Raw genomic sequence first — 21,157 nt, 5'->3', positions numbered from 1 at the left:
GTCAGCACGTTTGTGTTTTGAATATAGACCCACATAGGAACGCCACTGGTTTTAGCAGAACACCCCCTAATGTCAAGAATCATGTGGGTTGGTGTTAGGTGGCAGAACCCCACCCTGATGGGCTCGGTCATTATGTGCAAAAGCAGCTTACATGGGAAAGATAACTTAAAAGTTTCAGAGGGGAGCACAATGGTCCCTGCTCAATTCACCTTTTCTCCTAAGATTTCTCCTAGTTGATATTTTAATACCATACCAATAAAATGCCTTTCAAACTACCAGCAAGCAAAAAAATACTTAGAATAATTTTGACAATACTTTTTTTTACATACTTACTTACTTAGGTACTTTTTCAGTTGCAAAGCTCTGAAAAGTTATTTTAAACAGAAGATGAAAGATGATGTCCTAGGAGAAAAATAAGGACAATGTGTTTTTACTAAGACTTATAAAATATTTAAAAAGTTATAAAAAATTAAACATCATTAATTAACATCAAGTCTTCATCCTCAGTTGAGTGAAAGTTTTTTTCACCTAAGTAGACTAGATAAAAGACTTTTCGGTCATCTGCCCTTATTTTTAATGATCTTCCACATCTAAAAACACACATTAAATCAAGAGAAAAGAAAGATGGGATGTAAAAAAGATGGTACTTTGTCTTAAAATGTTGGCCTTTTTTGGGTGAGTGAGGTAGCTTTCACATTGCACTTTTTGACAAATCAATCATGACATTCCACCTGCATGCCCTGATCACACGCAATAGTCACAATTGAATCAGTCCCCTATAGTGTATGTCACAAGGGTGACGCATGTTGCCATCCTGTGCGGAGAACACGGTTAATTATACCCTATTGGTGCTCTATGCATCACTGTTTTTATTTAAGACCTTAGCAACATCCCTGCCTGAATGCTTCTCAGAAAACATGACTGCAACATATTTCACCACACATATGTATCTATTATATGATAAGATTCTGTAAACTCTTCCAGTTGCTAGAACCCTTCAGTAAATCATTATAGACTGTAGTACCTTCCACTTCCATATACCTTCCATGTATATCTCTGCTATTTTATACAAGCTCCTTCATCTTTTGCATCACATTCTTTATGGAAACCTGCAGTGAGCGGCATATGAAGGCTGCTATCTTTAGAATGCTTTAAAAGGCTACCTGCCTGTCCGTAACACTTTCTGAGTCCCTATTAAGAATGAGCATGCAGGTCATGGGTTTTGAATCACGTCTGACTTTCCTGGCTGCTAGCTAGTTGCAGGATTGTCAAAAGTTAACATATCAGGATGTAAGCCAAGCAAACTATTTAAAATAAAATAAGGATTGCAGCCCCCATACTTTACAGGATTTCTCCATGCTCTAATAGACTGTCAGCTCTGTCCCTATAAGTATTGCCTTTTCACACACTGAGGGAGGGTTCACACTGCAAGCACTTTTCATTTTTAAAAAGCTCTTGCTAATGTAATGCTATGTATGTGTTCTCACTCAAGCAATGTGATTTTTAAAAAAAATCACACATCGCATTACATTAGACAAGACAAATAACATTGATATCGCGCTTTTTTCCTGGCGGACTCAAAGCGCCAGAGCAGCAGCCACTAGGGCATGCTCTATAGGCAGTAGCAGTGTTAGGGAGACTTGCCAAAGGTCTCCTACTGAATAGGTGCTGGCTTACTGAACAGGCAGAGCCAAGATTCGAACCCTGGTCTTCTGTGTCAGAGGCAGAGCCCTTAACCATTACACCATCCAGCCATTAGCAAGAGCTTTTCAAATCATTGGTGCTTAGAAGAGTGCTGGCAATATGGACCAGCCCTAATAGTCAGTAATCTTTTCTGCATATCACTTTTTTTTAAAAAACCTCCTCACAAGGGGGGGGGGGGGGGGGGGGTGTAACGCAGTATGCAGATGGGGGCCGGGAGTTAGGAGTAGCACCATTGCTTACCTATTGGTGGCTGCTCCCATAGCCCACACCCATATGGAATGTGCCATCACTGTCTGCAGTGGCCTCAGTTCAAAGATTCAGTCAGTGGAGCACACTCCCAGCCGCAATGCATTCAGGGAGCTGTAATACGTAGATGCGAGTACACCTCCTGCCGGGGAGATGTACTGACTACAGCTCCCAAAATGCATTGCGGCATGCATCTGGTGGCATTCATTGTGGTCGGTAGTGTGCTCTGCAGACGGAATCTAGAAAATGTGGTCACTGCAGACAAGGATGGCACACTGCACACGCATGGAGGGCCCAGGAGCAGCCCCCCGTAGGTAAGAAATGTAGATCCTTCTAAACCCTGCCCACCTACTGGAATACTGCAATATGAACCACACACCTGCCTGATTTCCAATTCACAGAAATTTGCTGTCATGTCCAGTTGACACATTCAATCAATTTTAGGTAAAAATGTATTTAAATTTGATCTATCTGACATTTTGGACAAATAGTTTCAGATCGAGGAATGTATGCAACTGTTGCTGTTAAACAATCTGATATTCCTTTTTAGTATAAAAAAGCTCTTCTATTACCATGCAAATTCTACTTTACCTCTCCCCCATCATAACAATTCATTTTTTTCTACATAAATAATGGTCATGTACAGCAAATGTCAACATATTGGTAACATATCTGTCATGTAGCATAAGGTGAGGACAATCTACTTCTGTCACACAAAATAATTACTGGTAATCATTTCAGGTGACGGTTTTGTAATGGTTGATGTACATACTGAATAGCTTCTGATGAGGGGCCACTTCAAGAAACATTGATGAGCAAACAGTTAACTGTTATTGGTGAAGGAGTGGCAATAATTTATCTGAATCATGTTTTATTCTGTAAATATTAATGGAAAGCAGCAGTGTAGAATTTCATCATAACTTGCATATCTTTGTTATGTACAAGGTAGTGTTGCTTCAGCTTCTGGTTTGTAAGGATTAACCTTCCTGGCGGTAAGCCCGAGCTGAGCTCGGGCTATGCCGCGCAGGAAGATATCTCAGCCCCTGGTGGGGCGATTTGCACACTTTAAACTGCTGTACGCGCAGCTAGCACTTTGCTAGCCGCGCGTACAGCTCGATCGCCGCCGCTCTGCGGCGATCGCCCGCACGCAGCGGCACAAGAGAGGCCCCCCCCCACCAGAGCCCTGCGTTGCCCGGACCAATGAGTTCCGGGCAGCGCTATGGGCTGGATCGGAGACGTCTGACGTCAGGACGTCGGCTGACGTCCATGACGTCATTCCGATCGTCGCCATGGCGACAGGAGAAGCCAAACAGGGGAGCGCGTTATATACGCGTTCCCCTGTTTGCTTTTGATGCCGGCGACGATCGCACTAGAGGGACACATGCGCCCTCTAGTGGTGTTTCATGTAGCTACCACTCTGGTAGCTTTACATGAAACAAAAAAAAAAAAATTAAAAAAAAAGGATTTTTGCCTAAGTGGCAAAAAAAAATTAACCGCCAGGAGGGTTAATCTAAAACCTTTCCATAAAGTCTATATTGACTGTGTCTGAAAATGATTATGATGCAGCAGTGTGTTGTATGACTTATACTCATTTCCTAATCTACTCACTTAGTGCCCAGTTCTTCCTTCTGGTCTTCTCCATGACCTCATTAGGCAATTACTGCAGCTGGAAATGTTTTTACATCTTAAAGGGGCACTACAGCGAAAAACTGTAAAATGTAAAATACGTGCAAACATATACAAATAAGAAGTACATTTTTTCCAGAGTAAAATGAGCCATAAATTACTTTTCTCCTATGTTGCTGTCACTTACAGTAGGTAGTAGAAATCTGACAGAAGTGACAAGTTTTGGACTAGTCCATCTCTTCATAGGGGATTCTCAGCAAGGCTTTTATTCTTTATAAAGATATTCCCTAAAAAGTATTTAAACAATGATGCTGGCCAGCTTCCCTGCTCCCTACACAGTTTTTTTGGCAGTTGGACAGAGCTACTGCCATTCACTAAGTGCTTTTGAAAATAAATAAATCCCTGAGAATCCCCTATGAAGACATGGACTAGTCCAAAACCTGTCACTTCTGTCAGATTTCTTCTACCTACTGTAAGTGACAGCAACATAAGAGAAAAGTAATTTATGGCTCATTTTACTCTGGAAAAAATGTACTTCTTATTTGTATATGTTTGCACATATTTTAAATTTTACAGTTTTTTCGCTGTAGTGCCCCTTTAATGGACCTTTAAGATGTAAATATTTTCTTGCAATTTCTTGATTTAAATGGGAATGACAGATAGACATACAGTAGTAGTTTGCTGGGCAGAGTTGATATAACAACTGATACAAATTAAAGATTATTCCAAAAGTATTCCACTATTCCACAAAAAAACATATTTGGACTACTAAAGCCACACCTTTCAGCTGTGCTGCCTATGTTGATTACTGTTTTCTATGAGTGTGCAGTGTTTTGGTCAAACCACTGCAAGCATCTTCGGTGCTGCATTTTAACTGGTAACAGGATGGCAGAAGGTTGCCTGCTTGCTTCCACTTTCCCAGAAGAATATCAGCCTGTATCACTCTTGGCAGGTTTTTATCAAACAAGACATTTATGGTGCTTTCTAAATCCCATATGTTGATTAATTAAGTGCAATATCAAAGGTCACACAGGGTTTACGCAATTTGGACCTATTAGACATATGCTCCCATGTACATTTATCTTAGGTAGTGAACAAGGTTTCTTGTACAACCAGATACCTACAATAGCATTATAGCATTTTCTCTTACTTTCGTGTCCTGCTGTTCAACATGGTGACAACAGACTCTTACAGTTGGTTACCAATTATAGGCAATCACAGATCATCAGTATCCTGCTAATTTTTTTTTTTTTTTTTTTTTTTACAAATTCACACTGCCTATCCACTGCTTACTATTGTAGCACTGTGACAAATCTGAGAATTCAAAAAACTCAGGTAAGCATTTAGCTCCGTCCACTAGTACCCAGGTTCTTAATGTGTGGTATGCATACCCCAGGGGATACTTCTGATGGTTCCAGGGGGTACTTGGACTTGTCACACTTAACCAAGAATAACAAAATTAGAGTTTTAGAAAATGATAAATCTTATTTAAACAACGCCAAGTTAGTATTTTAGCTAATTAAAAGCAATGGTAAATGCTTGGAAATTGTTTCAAACCAATTATCATGTACTACGATTAAATGTATATTTGTCAAGGGGTACTTGTGATAATGTTTACTATGCTAGGGGGTACTTGGTGAGTACAGGGTTTTAAAATGGGTACATACCAATAAAATGTTGAGAAACACTGCACTAGTACTAACTACTGCTAATCACAGACATGAAATTCCAGATGGAAAAACAATTTCATGAAAGGAATGGGATTAAACTAATAGTAGATTTGATCTGCATAGGCCAGGGTTTGAAATTCTGGCAGAAAACAGTAACTAACCAATATGGAGTACTCAGGCAAGACTCTTTAACTCTAGGATGGCCTACTGAGCGCATTCTTAGTGGCTGCAGCTCTCAAGCTTTTTGAGTCGAACAAGAGAAGAGCTATACAAGTGTTAATTAATAACTGGAAAAAATGTGCCAGAAAATAACTAAAATTGTCAAGTATTGCATAGTGACATATACTGTATACTTATACCACAGAGGCGCTTAATTTGAATCCTTGTGCAGATTGTTTGATACTCCTCCCTATATTGCCTGATGAAGCGGGGTTGAACCTGTGAAGCGTTGCATTTCTTTTTGGAGTTCCTAATAAATGTGTTTGACTGTCTGAATCGCAGTCGTTGTCGTGTCTGCTTGAGGGAGGTAAGACCACCACTTCCTCCTTCAATTTTGCCATTTAAGTTGGTTTTTAAGCTCATTTACTCTAATCTTATACTTTTGGCACCTCTGTTCATTGTATACAATACCACAGACTAGGCCTGTTTTAAGTTTTTCTTTTTAACTTTCTACAATATTTTTTGGAGTGCGACCCGTCCAGCTGAAGGACCCAACAGCCCGAGTGGGGATGGGGTTTTCCTCACTGGCTATTACACTGTGATTGTGAGTGTTGCAACCCACGTTTGTGAGTATCACCCTACAGTCTTACTGTACATATTAAAGATGGTACCTTAAAGGGAAACTTAACTAAGAGGAATATGGATGTTTCCTTTTAAACAATACCAGTTGCCTGGCAGCCCTGCTGATCTCATTGGCTGCAGTGGTGGCTGAATCACACACCTGAAAAAAGCATGCAGCTATTCCAGTCTGACTTCAGTCAGAGCACCTGATCTGCATGCTTGTTGAGGGGCTGTGGCTAAAAGTATTAGAGACACAGAATCAACAGGAGTGTCAGGCAACTGGTATTTTTTAAAACAAAAACGTTTTATTGAGACTTTAAACAGAGAATTAACAATAGCTCCATCACATTATACAGAGAAAAGAGATAGTGGCATGTGGATATAAAATAGTCATTGTGATGAAGGGGAGAGTAATAGAATAGATATGGCGGATATTACATAAATCAGATATCATGCTGCAGATCAATATGTACAAGTACAGTATACACTAGTATTATCAAAACACTGTAGGAGGCGCCCTTGTATTTTGTTATAACATACAATCAATAAATCGATAAGCGTAGTGTGTCTCACCTGTTATGAAGGTACGTACACACGTGAATTATAAAATTGGGTTTATTATAGCATAATGGACTGGACAACGCGTTTCGCGACCACAAGTCGCTTCTTCAGGTCAAATACAGTGCTTAAAAAGAAAGAACAATGATGGCGCTCAGACTAACATACTTCACTTCATAAATACAACAACAAAAATACTGATATATGTAAAAGATTCTTTAACATATGCACACATATATAAAATAATTCCTTTCTCCTACATCCTTTCTTACAATTAGACACATATAAATAAAATAATTAATCCTCCTACAACATTTCCAGTAGCTAAAAGCCATAGGTGGATAATAATACAAAAATCTATCCATAAAATCCATCCACATATTCCCAAAATACGCTCTATTCTATTCTGACAGTGATTCATATCCCCATACATTAGCTAGATGCTTCCTAATGGGACGTCAAATTTAGATACCAAGGCAGTGTACATTTGTAACAACATAGCAGAATGCTAATTGCCAAAAAGGAGTGGAGTCCACACGTAGCAGGGTCAGAGAGATTGAATTCTCATATGTTTTTGAAAGGAAATTAAGCATAATTGTTTCCACAATGCGGGGGATTACGAGGGACTTCAATACAATCCGTATGTATAAGGGGAAAAACAAAGGTTGACCTGAGGATGGCTAAAGCCTGATATTACCTAGTACCTGTATGGGCCATACGTGGGGTGTATAAGGCGGATGGTCAAAGGTGACAAGCTGAAGGTGGCTTACCTGTTTGCCGGAAGGTTAGTAGCGTGGGCGCCATGACCGCACTCTGCTTCAGTATTGCTTAAATGTAGGTAGTTGCGGCCAATATGCCTGTAGGCGTGGAGGTCCGGTATTCCCATGACGTCACTTCCATAGGAAGTGCGTCTTGGGTAGAGGGAGTGTAAGGGCAGCGGCCATCTTGCGTGTGGCGGCTGGAAGCTTCCAGCCGCCACACGCAAGATGGCCGCTGCCCTTACACTCCCTCTACCCAAGACGCACTTCCTATGGAAGTGACGTCATGGGAATCCCGGACCTCCACGCCTACAGGCGTATTGGCCGCAACTACCTACATTTAAGCAATACTGAAGCAGAGCGCGGTCATGGCGCGTCACTTCCATAGGAAGTGCGTCTTGGGTAGAGGGAGTGTAAGGGCAGCGGCCATCTTGCGTGTGGTGGCTGGAAGCTTCCAGCCGCCACACGCAAGATGGCCGCTGCCCTTACACTCCCTCTACCCAAGACGCACTTCCTATGGAAGTGACGTCATGGGAATCCCGGACCTCCACGCCTACAGGCGTATTGGCCGCAACTACCTACATTTAAGCAATACTGAAGCAGAGCGCGGTAATGGCGCCCACGCTACTAACCTTCCGGCAAACAGGTAAGCCACCTTCAGCTTGTCACCTTTGACCATCCGCCTTATACACCCCACGTTTGGCCCATACAGGTACCAGGTAATATCAGGCTTTAGCCATCCTCAGGTCAACCTTTGTTTTTCCCCTTATATATACGGATACGGATTGTATTGAAGTCCCTCATAATCCCCCGCATTGTGGAAACAATTATGCTTAATTTCCTTTCAAAAACATATGAGAATTCAATCTCTCTGACCCTGCTACGTGTGGACTCCACTCCTTTTTCGCAATTAGCATTCTGCTATGTTGTTACAAATGTACACTGCCTTGGTATCTAAATTTGACGTCCCATTAGGAAGCATCTAGCTAATGTATGGGGATATGAATCACTGTCAGAATAGAATAGAGCGTATTTTGGGAATATGTGGATGGATTTTATGGATAGATTTTTGTATTATTATCCACCTATGGCTTTTAGCTACTGGAAATGTTGTAGGAGGATTAATTATTTTATTTATATGTGTCTAATTGTAAGAAAGGATGTAGGAGGAAGGAATTATTTTATTTTATATATGTGTGCATATGTTAAAGAATCTTTTACATATATCAGTATTTTTGTTGTTTTATTTATGAAGTGAAGTATGTTAGTCTGAGCGCCATCATTGTTCTTTCTTTTTAAGCACTGTATTTGACCTGAAGAAGCGACTTGTGGTCGCGAAACGCGTTGTCCAGTCCATTATGCTATAATAAACCCAATTTTATGATTCACGTGTGTACGTACCTTCATAACAGGTGAGACACACTACGCTTATCGATTTATTGATTGTATGTTATAACAAAATACAAGGGCGCCTCCTACAGTGTTTTGATACCTCAATACCCCACTACGTGGGGGCTTATCTACTGTAATTTATTATAGTAGTGTTTTTTTGGGAGCAGCGACCAAGCAAGGCCGAGTGGAGACGGTACTTCTCCACATGTTCGGATGGTGGTTGCCTAAACAGCAACCCAGAATTGTGAGTATAATTGTTATCTTTTAACTGTTCAACTCACACGACGATAATACACGATATTGGGCTCCCGGTGTCCCTGTGCTTTTTACCTCTACTAGCCCTACTACACTAGTATTATGTTATTGTAAAAATGCTCAGTGCTATCTCGAAATTACATTGACGTGTTTCGTATATTCCAGTAACTTAAACGGAGCTGAGTATAAAGTGATATATATATATACTTATGATGGAGGTAGCATATTTAAGCCATTTTTGTGGGACATTAAGAGGTATCACCGATCCAACCACTTATCCCAAACCTTGTAAAATTTAGTGATAGAGTTCCTGTGAGTATATATTAGTTTTTTGTATGGTAGTGATGTATTGATTCTACAAATCCATTTAGCAATTGTGGGAGGGGTAGACCGGAGCCATGTAATGGCAATCTCCTGTTTGGCAGCAAATAGGGTTTTTGACATGAGTTTTCTAGTGTTTGTTGGTATGCTTTCATCAAAGAATACATCTAGAGTACATTGGAGTGGGTCCGACTCTACAGGGCAACCCATTTTATCATGCATGAAGTTGACCACTTGGGTCCAGAAGGTGGCAATTGGAGGGCATTCCCAGACAAGGTGTAGAAAGGACGGAGCAGGTACTGAACATCTAGGACAGACATCATGGATCGTGTTGTTAATTTAGTGCAGCCTGGTTGGCGTTAAGTAAGATTGGTGTAGATAATAAAGTTGCGTGAGTCTTTCTTGCATATTAGGAGATACTCTTTTAGCACTTGCCAGAGCTTCATCCCAATCATCCTCATCTAAGGTGTTGAGTACCAGTGCCCATTTAGATTTAGATTTCTGCATAACACCATGAGCAGTGTGTTGTACTAATTCTTTGTATATAGTGCCAATCAAATGTTTTACAGGCCCATCTTTAATTAGATCTATTATTGGGGAGGTGTGTATATTTATTGGAGGTGGGCCAAGTTGAGCAAGTATGGCATGAGAGAGTTGCATGTATCTAAACCCTTGGGTCGCTGGAATTAAGTATTGGGATTGCATTTCATGGAATGACTTCATAGTACCATTGCGAAAGAGTTGGCATAAGAACATAATTCCTTTATTTATCCAAAAAGAGGGGTCTTGGAGTGATAATAATTCCGGCAAAGAGGGGTTTTGCCATAGAGGTGTGTAATATTCATTGCCTTATAGTTTAAGATAACGTACCAACCATTTTCAGACTTGAATTGCTTGTGAGATGATGGTGTGACGTGTAGAGGGGCCCATTTCGTGTCCCCGCAATACATCTAGTACTAGATTATCAATACTTGGGGTCAATGGATATTCATATGTTTCTGGGTTGTTGTCATTTTCGGTAAGAAACCAAGGGCTTGATTCACAAAGCGGTGCTAACCTACTTAGCACGTCTAAAGTCTTTAGACGTGCTAACCAGGGTGCTAAGTAGGTTAGCACTGGATTTCTCAATTGAGAAAACCGGTGCTAACCTACTTAGCACCCTGGTTAGCGCGCCTAAAGACTTTAGACGTGCTAAGTAGGTTAGTACCACTTTGTGAATCAAGCCCCAAGTGGCAAGTTGCTGCAGTTGAGTAACTGGTATTATTTTAAAAGGAAAAATCCATATCCTTCTCAGTTTAGGTTCCCTTTAACCTACTACACTGTAAGGGGTTCCTGGTGTCTTTCTGTTTTTTTCTATCTCCTTTGGAAGGTCCCTGAAACCCCCAGAACCCAACCCCTGATGATGTCACTGAATCCTAGCTTTATAAAGGATATAATAAAGAGCTATTTTAACTACATGGATGGTGCCTACTTGAATGGGGACTAGAAGACTACAGGAGGACTACAGGATACAGGATAAACCAGTGCTGCTCATAAGAGACATTTTACTGTGCTTTTATATTAAACACATTAATTGAATCCAACTATACAGAGGTGATATGATCTTTCGTCTTTTATTGAAACTCACAGTGAACCCTGTGGGCAGAGGATAAATCAGCTGCATAGAATAGATTTTAAAATATGAATAATTGTAGTGGTTATTAATATAGGTTACTTACATGTGCTAAATTAAATTATACATTTCAGGCCCCAACAAGCTTCAGAAAATAAGTAGTAATTAGAAAAATGTACTCCCATTGCATGTCAGTCTCTGTCTGCCTGTGTTTATCAGTATTTAAAGCTAAGTAGTGCAGACTTTAACCCTGTCTAGGGCAGCCATTCACTATAATGTCTGTATGGATATCCACACAACCTCCTGGTTCAGCTGCACTTAGGGAAAAAGTTACTATGATTTTCTCCAAAACAGGCTGGTGCCAGGGACTGTTTCCCACTCGTTTCCGGGGCCGGCCCGCTCATGAGGCGGGGTGAAACTTTTGCCTCAGGCGGCACATTTCTAGGGGCGGCATCCGCCCGTCGGTGGGTGCGGGGAGCCGGCCGCCAAGCTGGAGGGGTAGCGGGCAGGACGGGGATATCGGGCCTAGCGGCGGGGAGGGGGTCGGACCCCCCCCCTCTCTCGCCTGGTTCCCCTTCCTCCGCTCCCCTCCAGCCTTAAATAGATCAGAAGCGCTATTCGTAAGAGGCAGTGGGCGGGGAGGACTCACCTCTTCCTCGATCCAGCGTGCGCTCCACTGACGTCACTTCCTGCAACGCCGCCCACTGTATTGTAAGTGGATGGCATTGCAGGAAGTGACGTCAGTGGAGCGCACGCTGGATCGAGCGAGGAAGAGGTGAGTCCTCCCCTCCCACTGCCTCTTACGAGTAGCGCTTCTGATCTATTTAAGGCTGGAGGAGAGCGGAGGACGGGGGACCCGCTCAAAATTTGCCTCAGGCGGCAAAAAGTCTAGGGCCGGCCCTGCGTCATTCCACCTTCTTCCAAAGAAGCAGGAAAACTTAACAGACAGTAACATAGCAATAAGGGATGCAACCGCATTGGGGCCCGTGGACCAGAGGGACCAACAAGAAAAAAGAAGGTAGGGTAGAGAGATGTAGAATAAACAAAGCAGTAGACATAGAGTAATCAAAGTGGAATGTAGTGGTGAAAGGTGGGAGGATTAAGTGAAAATGAGGGAGTAAACTGTGATATAGTTCCTGTTGCCTGGTGAATTCTGCACATGCGCAGTTTCAAGTTTTACGAACTGTGCATGTGCAGAACACTTCTGGCCACAGGAGCATGATTGAGGAGGACCACACTGCTGGAACAGCACATAGGGAGGCAGCGGCTCATTGGAGGGGACCGGGAGGACACAGAGGAACCTCAGATACTACTGGGAGCTGTGAGAAGCTCCAGGTAAGTAACATTCAACTTCTTCTCCTCTTTTAAAGTTTTTTAAACACAAAAACCTTCTCATTTCAACAACAGAGAGTAGTGGCTTGGCACACGGACACAAGCACACGTGGAGAGGAGGACTCAGATTGCGGTGTGCAGACTGTTAGCATGCTCTGAACTTCGGCAGTATATTGCAACAACAAAAAGACACGGTGAAAAGCTTGGCACTGCTAATGTTGATTTATTGCTGATGCACTTGCATTCAATTCTTGTCAAAAAAGTTCATTTTGTGTAATACAAATAACATTCAAGATAATGCGTATTGTGTGCAAGGTAGAGGGGATGTGAGATGGGCAGCGGTGCCATTTGGTGCATGGCCTGATGACTGTTTCACTTCAATAGCTTCTTCTGAGGCTTGAATGTGCACTCAGTTCAACATTTGGCAGACTGGAGAGCTCAGTGTTGGGGCTCAATGCAGCACAGCTCAGTGACTAATAAGTCCACCTAGGAAAAATTAAACTAAAACAAACCATATCAGGCACTTTTTCTTTTAAGAATATATTTGTTCTTTGCATGTATAATTATGTAAATAATATTTTGAGGAGAAGAGAGAATCAAAGCCAAGGCACTAACTGCATGGAGTTTTTATGTTCTTTATTTGTCTACATGGGTTTCTTCATTTTTCTCCCACATCGGGACTGCACATGACGTCATGACGTCGATGACGTCATGTCCGATCGTCGCCATAGCAATGACTGAAGCTAATTGGGAAGCTGCGGCTCTCGCGGGATCGAGGACGGGTGAGTGTTGCCGGCAGCGATCCTAACGAGCAGATAGGTGCCGGGGGACTGGGGGGACTCAGGTAGCTAGCCTAGTTACGAAGTTGAAAACAATTTAATTCTAAAAATCCCTCCCGCGGACGCAGCCTCATAAACTGTGTATTGCCAGGGAGGTTAAACAGCAGCCATGACACACATATGAAAGAAAAGACAAAGTAAGGTTATTCTTGTATTTTTTGTCTGGATGACAAGACATCCTTGTGTAGCAGTCAGTTTTACCTTTTAATTTGCAATTAATTTTTCAAAGAACATGACTTTAATTTATTATACAGAAACTGCTTGAAGTCCATTGTACTGCCATAGCTTAATTAGCTTAATTATTTATTGCAGCAGGCCTGGTTTTTGGTAGCCACTCCCATCCTCAGCTGCACTGTGTTCCCAATTTCTAAATGAGAATCACTTCCAATTCAGCCATGGCAGCTACCATACCTATTTAAGCGCTGGAGCTTGGTCACTCGTGGCCTAGGTCACTTGTGCCATTTAATTCCGAAGTGCCATTTATTACAAAGTGCTTTACAACTTACCAAGAATTTACCAAGAATTCACCCAGGAATTCAAACAGGATTCAACAGCCACAGGACTCTGCTGGAAACAACTACTCTGCATCCACAACTGCCTCCAATGCTGTTGCTAAAAATGCCACTGCTGGACATATGTTGCACGGCCAAGTAGACTCTGCTCCTTTACACAGGTTTGCTTGCACTAACTGCATACTCATTTAAACTGTTAAGTGGTTGGAAATTTCCTGGTTATAATCAGAGACCATTACCATGTTTACTGCACTTTTTCTTATGTTCTGCCTGTCTGCAAACATCTACAAGTTGCATTGCAATATGCATCCTCCCAGTGTACCACACTCCATATTCATTTCACCTGCTCTGCTTTCCTCACCTTACTCAGCTTCTCATGAACTGTTAGCTCTCCTAAAATCTATCTCTCCCTCCAGCAGCTCAAAAACCTCACAAACATTTAAATCCCATTCACATTTGCTTACTCTCTCCCTCCTACTCTTACTTGCAGCTGGTGATATATCACCCAATCCTGGGCCACAGCCTGCTGCCAGACAAGCATCCCCTGCTGACCTGCTTCATACACTTCACAGCCCTCTGTCCACAAATAACCTCAACACCCATCCTCGCTCCAACCTCATTTCCACCCATCCCACCCACAAACACATACTCCCCCTACCCTGCGGTCTCTGGAATGCCAGATCCGTCCGCAACAAACTTACAGCAGTCCACGACCTCTTCCTCTCCAAATCTCTCACCATCCTCGCACTCACTGAGACATGGCTCACCCCCTCTGACTCTGCCGCAGAGGCTGCCCTCTCCTACGGGGGACTTCACCTCAGTCACACCCCCAGACCAGACAACAGAACCAGGGGAGGGGTGGGTCTGCTCCTCTCCCCACCCTGCACCTTACGTGTCCTCACCCCACCTACCTCTCTACAATTCAAATCATTTGAGGCCCACACCATCCGCCTCTACCACGCCCTCCCTGCCATTGTTGCGGTCTTATACCGCCCTCCGGGCTCCACCCCACAATTTCTCGATGCCCTTGCCTCCTGGCTCCCTCACATCCTCTCCTCTGACCTCCCCACCATCATCCTTGGGGATTTCAATATTCCCATCGATGAAGCCCAGAGCTCCGCTGTGACCCGGCTACTCACCATTGCCAACTCACTTGGACTAGTACAACACGCCAACACCCCCACTCACACTGCAGGTCACACTCTCGACCTTATATTCACTAAATCCATCACCATTGCAGACCTTGACATCGCACCCTTTCCACCCTCAGACCATCACCTTCTCACCTTCAACCTCCTCACGGAAGGCACCTCTAAATTAGCCACCCACCCACCTGGTCGATGGCAGCGAGACCTACGCAAGCTCAACCCTAGTGTCCTTGCTGACCCCCTCCATGCCCTCTCCTCCACTCTCCCCACCCTAACCTGTCCTAATCTTGTTGCAGCTCAGTATCGCCAAACTCTCGCATCAGCCCTAGAGAAAGCTGCTCCACCAATATTTTGCCGCAACCGACCCCCTAACCCCCAGCCCTGGCGCACTACCCATACTCGCAACCTCCAGGGGAAAACACGCGCCGCTGAACGGAAATGGAGAAAAACTAGACTTAACCAGGATTTCCTACAATACAATACCAACCTGCTGCAGTTCCACACTGCCCTTGCTAATGCGAAGCAGAAATACTTTACCAAGCTCATCGGAGCACAAGCTTCCAACCCCCGGCGTCTTTTTGACACTTTCAACTCCCTGCTTAAACCCACCCCCCGACCTTCCGTTTCCTCCCTCTCTGCCACAGATTTAGCCACCCACTTCACCAACAAAATTGTCTCCATCCGCCAGGAAATATCCAATCTCCAATCTTCACCTCCCACCCCCTCCCAACCAGCTCCTCCTCCACCCTATCCTCCCCTCACATCCTTCCCTCCTACTACCACCGAGGAAGTCAACCACCTACTGATGACTCCCCATACTACTACTTCCCCCCCTTGACCCCATCCCTTCCGATTTACTCCAGCCTCACTTCACAGAATTGGCCCCAGTCCTCACTACCCTGTTTAACCTCTCCCTATCCACAGGCACCTTCCCCTCAGACTTCAAGCAGGCCACTGTACTACCCCTGCTCAAGAAACCCTCCCTCGACCCCTCGCTACCCTCCAACTACCGTCCTATCTCCCTCCTCCCCTTTGCCTCAAAACTCCTTGAGCGTCTGGTTCACAAACGCCTGACCCAGTACCTCAATGCCAACTCACTGCTAGACCCACTCCAATCTGGATTTCAGCCTGCCCACTCAACCGAAACTGCTCTCATCAAAGTGGTCAACGACCTTGCCTTAGCTAAAGCTGAAGGTAAATACTCCATTCTCCTCCTCCTTGACCTGTCAGCAGCTTTTGACACAGTAGATCATCCCTTACTCCTCCAGTCCCTCCAGTCCTTGAGCATTCACGATCTCGCCCTGTCCTGGCTTTCATCCTACCTCTCCAACCGCTCCTTCACGACCACCTTCAATGAGTCCTCGTCCACCCCCAACCACCTCTCGGTGGGAGTCCCCAAAGGTTCGGTTCTTGGCCCCCTACTGTTTACCCTATACATATCCTCCATTGGCAAGGTTATCTCCTCTATGGGTTTTAACTATCATCTGTATGCAGATGACACCCAGATCTACCTCCACACCCCTGACATATCCACCACTACCATGGACAAGGTCTCCTCCTGCCTATCAGCCATCTCCTCCTGGATGTCCACTAGGTTCCTGAAACTAAATCTAGACAAAACGAAATTTATGATCTTCCCACCCCGGCCATCCACGAACCTCCCAGATGTGCATGTCACTGTTAACCACACTACCATTCGCCCTACCTCTCAAGCCCGGTGTCTGGGTGTCACCCTGGACTCCGCACTCTCCTTCACTTCCCACATCCAAAACCTCACAAAGTCCTGCAACTTCCACCTTCGTAACATCTGTAAGATTCGCCCTTTCCTGACCTCTGCCACCACCAAACTCCTCATCCATGCCCTCATAATTTCCCGCCTTGACTACTGCAATGCCCTGCTGTCTGGTCTCCCTATGACCCAAACAGCCCCACTACAGTCCATCATGAATGCGGCAGCCAGAATTATCCACTGCTCCCATCACTCCACTACGGCGGATCCCCTCCTAGAATCCCTCCACTGGCTTCCTATCCAGTCCAGAATCAGATTCAAGATACTGTGTCTGACCTACAAATCTGTCCACAAAACCTGTCCAACCTACATTTCCGATATTACTCAGAGGTACACACCTAGCAGCTCACTCCGCTCTTCCAATGAACTTCGCCTAACCGCCCCCCACATCACCCAGTCCCATGCACGCCTCCAGGACTTCTCAAGAGCTGCTCCAACACTATGGAACTTCCTACCTCCACCCATTAGGGCAGCCCCCTCCTTCAACATCTTCAAGAAAGCCCTCAAAACTCACCTTTTCACTCTGGCCTACTACCCCTCACAAGTGCTCTAAACCCACAGCTGAACTCTGGTCCCCTACCATTCGTGTCCTTACCTCTCCCTCTAGATTGTAAGCCTTTGGGCAGGGTCCTCCTCCTTTTGTGTCCTCCCTGATCTTGCACCTCCATTACTGTGCACCTATGCTATGCATCTGAGTGAACCTAACTTGCCTAATCTCCATGCTCCCCTCCAGTGACTGACTAAGCATTACCTGGTACTCATACTATGGTGTGTGATCTGGTTTTCTTGTATTCCTGTATTGTCATATTGCTGTATGTCACCCCTAAATATTGTCTGTAACCTAAATTAATGTTCAGCGCTGCGTAATATGTTGGCGCTTTATAAATACAATAAATAAATAAATAAATGAAAAAGAAAAATGTTTAAAGGGTTCAAATACTAAAGCAAGGTTCAGTTTTCCACAGAGGTGGGTCTCCATCATTTAACATGACTTTTCACATTTTGCTGAGGAGTTTTTAGCGTCCACCCTTCTTTTGACAGAAGTTGAGTGCTAACTAAAGCTGGCCATACATGTGTCCAAGGTCGACCCAATCATCAAACTCTCTGAATCATGTGGTTTAGGCCACAAAATCGAAATTGCAGCGAATCTAAAATATAAATTTAAAAAAAATCTAACTAGCAGAGAGGCTGCAGTGAGCCAGGATTACCTTACCTACTCCAGCACTGGATCCTCTCCTCTTCCACACTGTAGTCTATCATCATTCAGAAGCACCCCTCTGTAGGCTTCTGATGCATGTCATGTGACATTGGGCGCTGCCACAGAATCTAGCCACACTTGGTGGTTGGGGGGTAGGGTTTGACTGTAATAATGACACTTCTTGAGATGGAGGGGTTTATTGGCCTAGCTTTAGACAGCAAACAATTTAGAACTGAGGTTATATGTATTGATTTTCTTGAAATGATTTGATCAATTTTATGAAATCTGTCAGACATCTACTGGCCTAACATGTCTAACCAAAACACTTTCAATTGACGTGGGACAGAAAAGGGGAGGGAATGGTCAAAAGGGACTTTTTTTCAGGTTACAAGGTTACAAGGTTACAAGTTTCAAGGTTACGGTACTTGACTTGTAATCCAATGTTAGGTCGATATTTTTGTGAAACGTCTTTCATTTACATAAAAAATTTAGTTTTGTCTCAAATTGCATAACCTACAATATAATACAGCTTTAAAATCATAATGTTCACATGCTCTTTTGAACAATCGCTTCAGCCTATATCATTACATTACATTGTCAATATACATGTTTGATACCCTACACTAAGGGACATCTGAAATAGGTATTGCCGTACCAGAATGAGATATTCACTATGCCTCTGAAACAATGAAAACGAAAAAATAGGAAGACAGACTAACTTTTTAATGGTAATGGGGTTTGCTGAGTAATTTAGGCTTAATACATTTCATTAATCAACTGTCCACTTCATCAGGAGAAATCATTATGGAACACTTCTTTATCAAGAGGGTGTGTCAAGAACAATCCCCCAGGGAAATAATGTAGTCTGCATCAGTGGTATCACACCCATTCAAAAGCTCTTTAGTCTAGGTGAAATTTGCCTAACGGGATTCTGGACAGCTTATTCATTGAAAGCCTTATCAGACATAAAATTTAATAGAGGAGCAGTTTATTATTAGTGGCAGTTTATTCTGAAGTGCGAATGAATCTTTAGGGCTCGTTCATACTAGGACCAAACCACATTACGATCCAGCAAGGCGGAAAACTGTCCAATCTAGTGGGGCAGAAGTACATGTGTAAACGGATCCCACATTTAGCATAGGATACGTTGACACTTTCCACTTACAGTAGAATGGAGTGAGAAGTTGCTGCGGAGCGCACGTTCATACAGTGCGATTTTTCTGGAGCTCACATACACTGTGGATGCTCACGGAATAAGTGCAAATCTACGGGAAGGAGAGTGTCCGTTCCCGCTAGGCCATTCCCCCCCTCCGTTCTACTCACCTGTCTTCTGTGTCTTTGTTTGCTATTTGGGTTCTCCACGTGCACTGAACGCTGCTGATCTCGGGGACCAGGGCTGGTAACGGAGTTCTGGCCGAACTGTAGGGCGATCATTAAATTGAAAAAGACCAATGGGAATCCTCCCTAGCACCAGGGAGTCTTATCATTGCTTCACTAAATGGTGGACCAATGAGAATCTTACCTCTTTCTAGGGAGGATTCCCATTGATCTATCCAATGATAGCCCCATGTTTCTGCCGAGGCTCTGAGTTTACTGACACTTGTTCCCTAGCCCAGAACGTGGTGTCAACAGAATGGAGGACTATGGCAGCGGGCCAGATGCACACTGGTGAGTGTGAACATCACGCCGGATGCTGTGAAGGTGGCACAGCGTCAGAGCCGAGACAATGTCCTCCAGCACCCAAGGCCGAGACACCAAAGTGTGCCCCTCCATCCCTCCTACCCCAACCGTCACACACTGATTGCTATTAGACTAAGAGGCGTCCCAGGGTCCGCAACACCTTAATTTCTAGTTATCTGGCTTGCTGCAATGTATGCCCTTTTCTTATGTATTTCTGCTTCAAACACAATAGGGGAATGATAGCTAAGTGAATTGTGTGCCCCCTCCTACACTGCGCCCTGAGGCTGGAGCCTCTCTCGCCTCGGCCCGGCCCTGCACAGCGTATCCGCTCTGGACACCACGTGAACGCACAGTTGTGTATCCTGCATTAGTGTGAACCTAACGCTTTTGTATCTAGCATTAAGGATAGCATTAAAAAAACAGTATTATACAGCCTTATCAATCCCTGCCATGTACTGATGAGGACCAAAAGTCCGAAACAGGCTGTCTACATGTGGGTTTGATATGGCTGTGTAAAACTTAAAGCTATAGGCTTGCTATATACCAGCGGTTCTGGATGCTTGCTTGGCTTAACAAGGGCGAAAAGGGATAATTTGCATATTTAGTAGTAGTGCATTGTGGGTAACCACAAATGTTCATTTCTAACTGAATTATTGCAAATTTCCTTCTGTTTTAAGAAGGCAATTACACCAAGCTTTGCTTTTTTAGTAGGAGGGCTTTTTGGTTCCTTTTATCCCCCTATACATTCCTAGTAGTTTGGGTCACCCTGAGCTGCTTGGTTACTCTGATATAATAATAATTGGGACCAGAACATCAGGAACAGCTGTCATAAATGTACACCTGTGAATATGAACATCAAGAATATTTTCTGCTTTTGTTTTACTGCAGTGAGTTTATTTTGGGTTAGATGGTCTCTGTTTGCGCAGATGTTTAGCAGTGCACATTTTATAAAATTCCTTAACTTCATTATCTCTGCTCCAACTCATGTATCCAGAACAGCCAGCATGTAAATAATAGATGTGAATGCTTCAATAGCTATAATGCCATGTCCAACCCAAACCTAGCCTTATTTTCTTACTTTACAAAAAGAAATAGATAATAATTTGACACTGTAAGAGAACCAACACATTTAAGGTACTGATTCATTAGGCATTAGTGCTATAATATACTTTATGTCCCTTAGCAATTGTTTAGAACTGTAACACATCATCAGTACCAGAGCAGTGACAGTCTCAGTGGGAGGAGATAGTGCTGGGTGCTTTCCTCACAGTCTCCGCTGTCTCTGCATTAGGAGATGTGTGAAGTCGGGTGTAAGTGCTGCCACAGGCAGACTCACAGAGAAGGCTAATAGCCAGTTTTGAATCGCAACTATTACAAGGAAAAAAGCCACTTCCACCTGCCTACTGATAGGGAAAACATGACTGAGCCCAGCAGTAGGAAAGAGGGATTTAAAAAATGCAGAAGTGCCACTTTCAGCATTGATGGCTTTAGCTTTACAATAGGTAAGAACTTTTCCTTTTGCTGAAAATAGCAGTGTTTGTTCAGAACCATCTCTGTCATTAGAATTGCTTGTGCAGAGTTCTGTATATGTTTAATCCACATCTGTAATGTCAGCACTTACTGCTTAATCGGAATAGTGTCATCTATCTACTGACTCAGACTAAACAGGCCATTTAGGTAATTGAAGGCATTTTGTTATGCTATATGATCACCGTCACAGCTGCTGATGTAACATCT

The 21,157-nt window shown here is 43.6% G+C and overlaps 1 protein-coding gene across 3 annotated transcripts in view; it reads left to right on the top strand.

Annotated features, from left to right (window-relative positions):
- The window catches only part of PDE1C (phosphodiesterase 1C), a 1,357,122-nt gene that overhangs the window by 204,224 nt on the left and 1,131,741 nt on the right, over nt 1-21,157 (top strand). The window contains exon 1 of one of the 3 annotated variants that reach the window (XM_068236577.1): nt 20,711-20,922. The exons of the other annotated variants lie outside the window; for them this stretch is intronic. Coding sequence (XP_068092678.1) covers nt 20,838-20,922 — 85 coding nt within the window. The 5' untranslated portion in view covers nt 20,711-20,837. Of the gene's footprint in view, nt 1-20,710; nt 20,923-21,157 lie in introns of those variants that run through there. 3 annotated transcript variants of the gene reach the window in all.

Source organism: Hyperolius riggenbachi, chromosome 5 (assembly GCF_040937935.1).
Source record: "Hyperolius riggenbachi isolate aHypRig1 chromosome 5, aHypRig1.pri, whole genome shotgun sequence".
NCBI classification, from domain to species: Eukaryota; Metazoa; Chordata; class Amphibia; order Anura; family Hyperoliidae; genus Hyperolius; species Hyperolius riggenbachi.
This window is presented reverse-complemented; position numbering and strand designations above follow the sequence as displayed.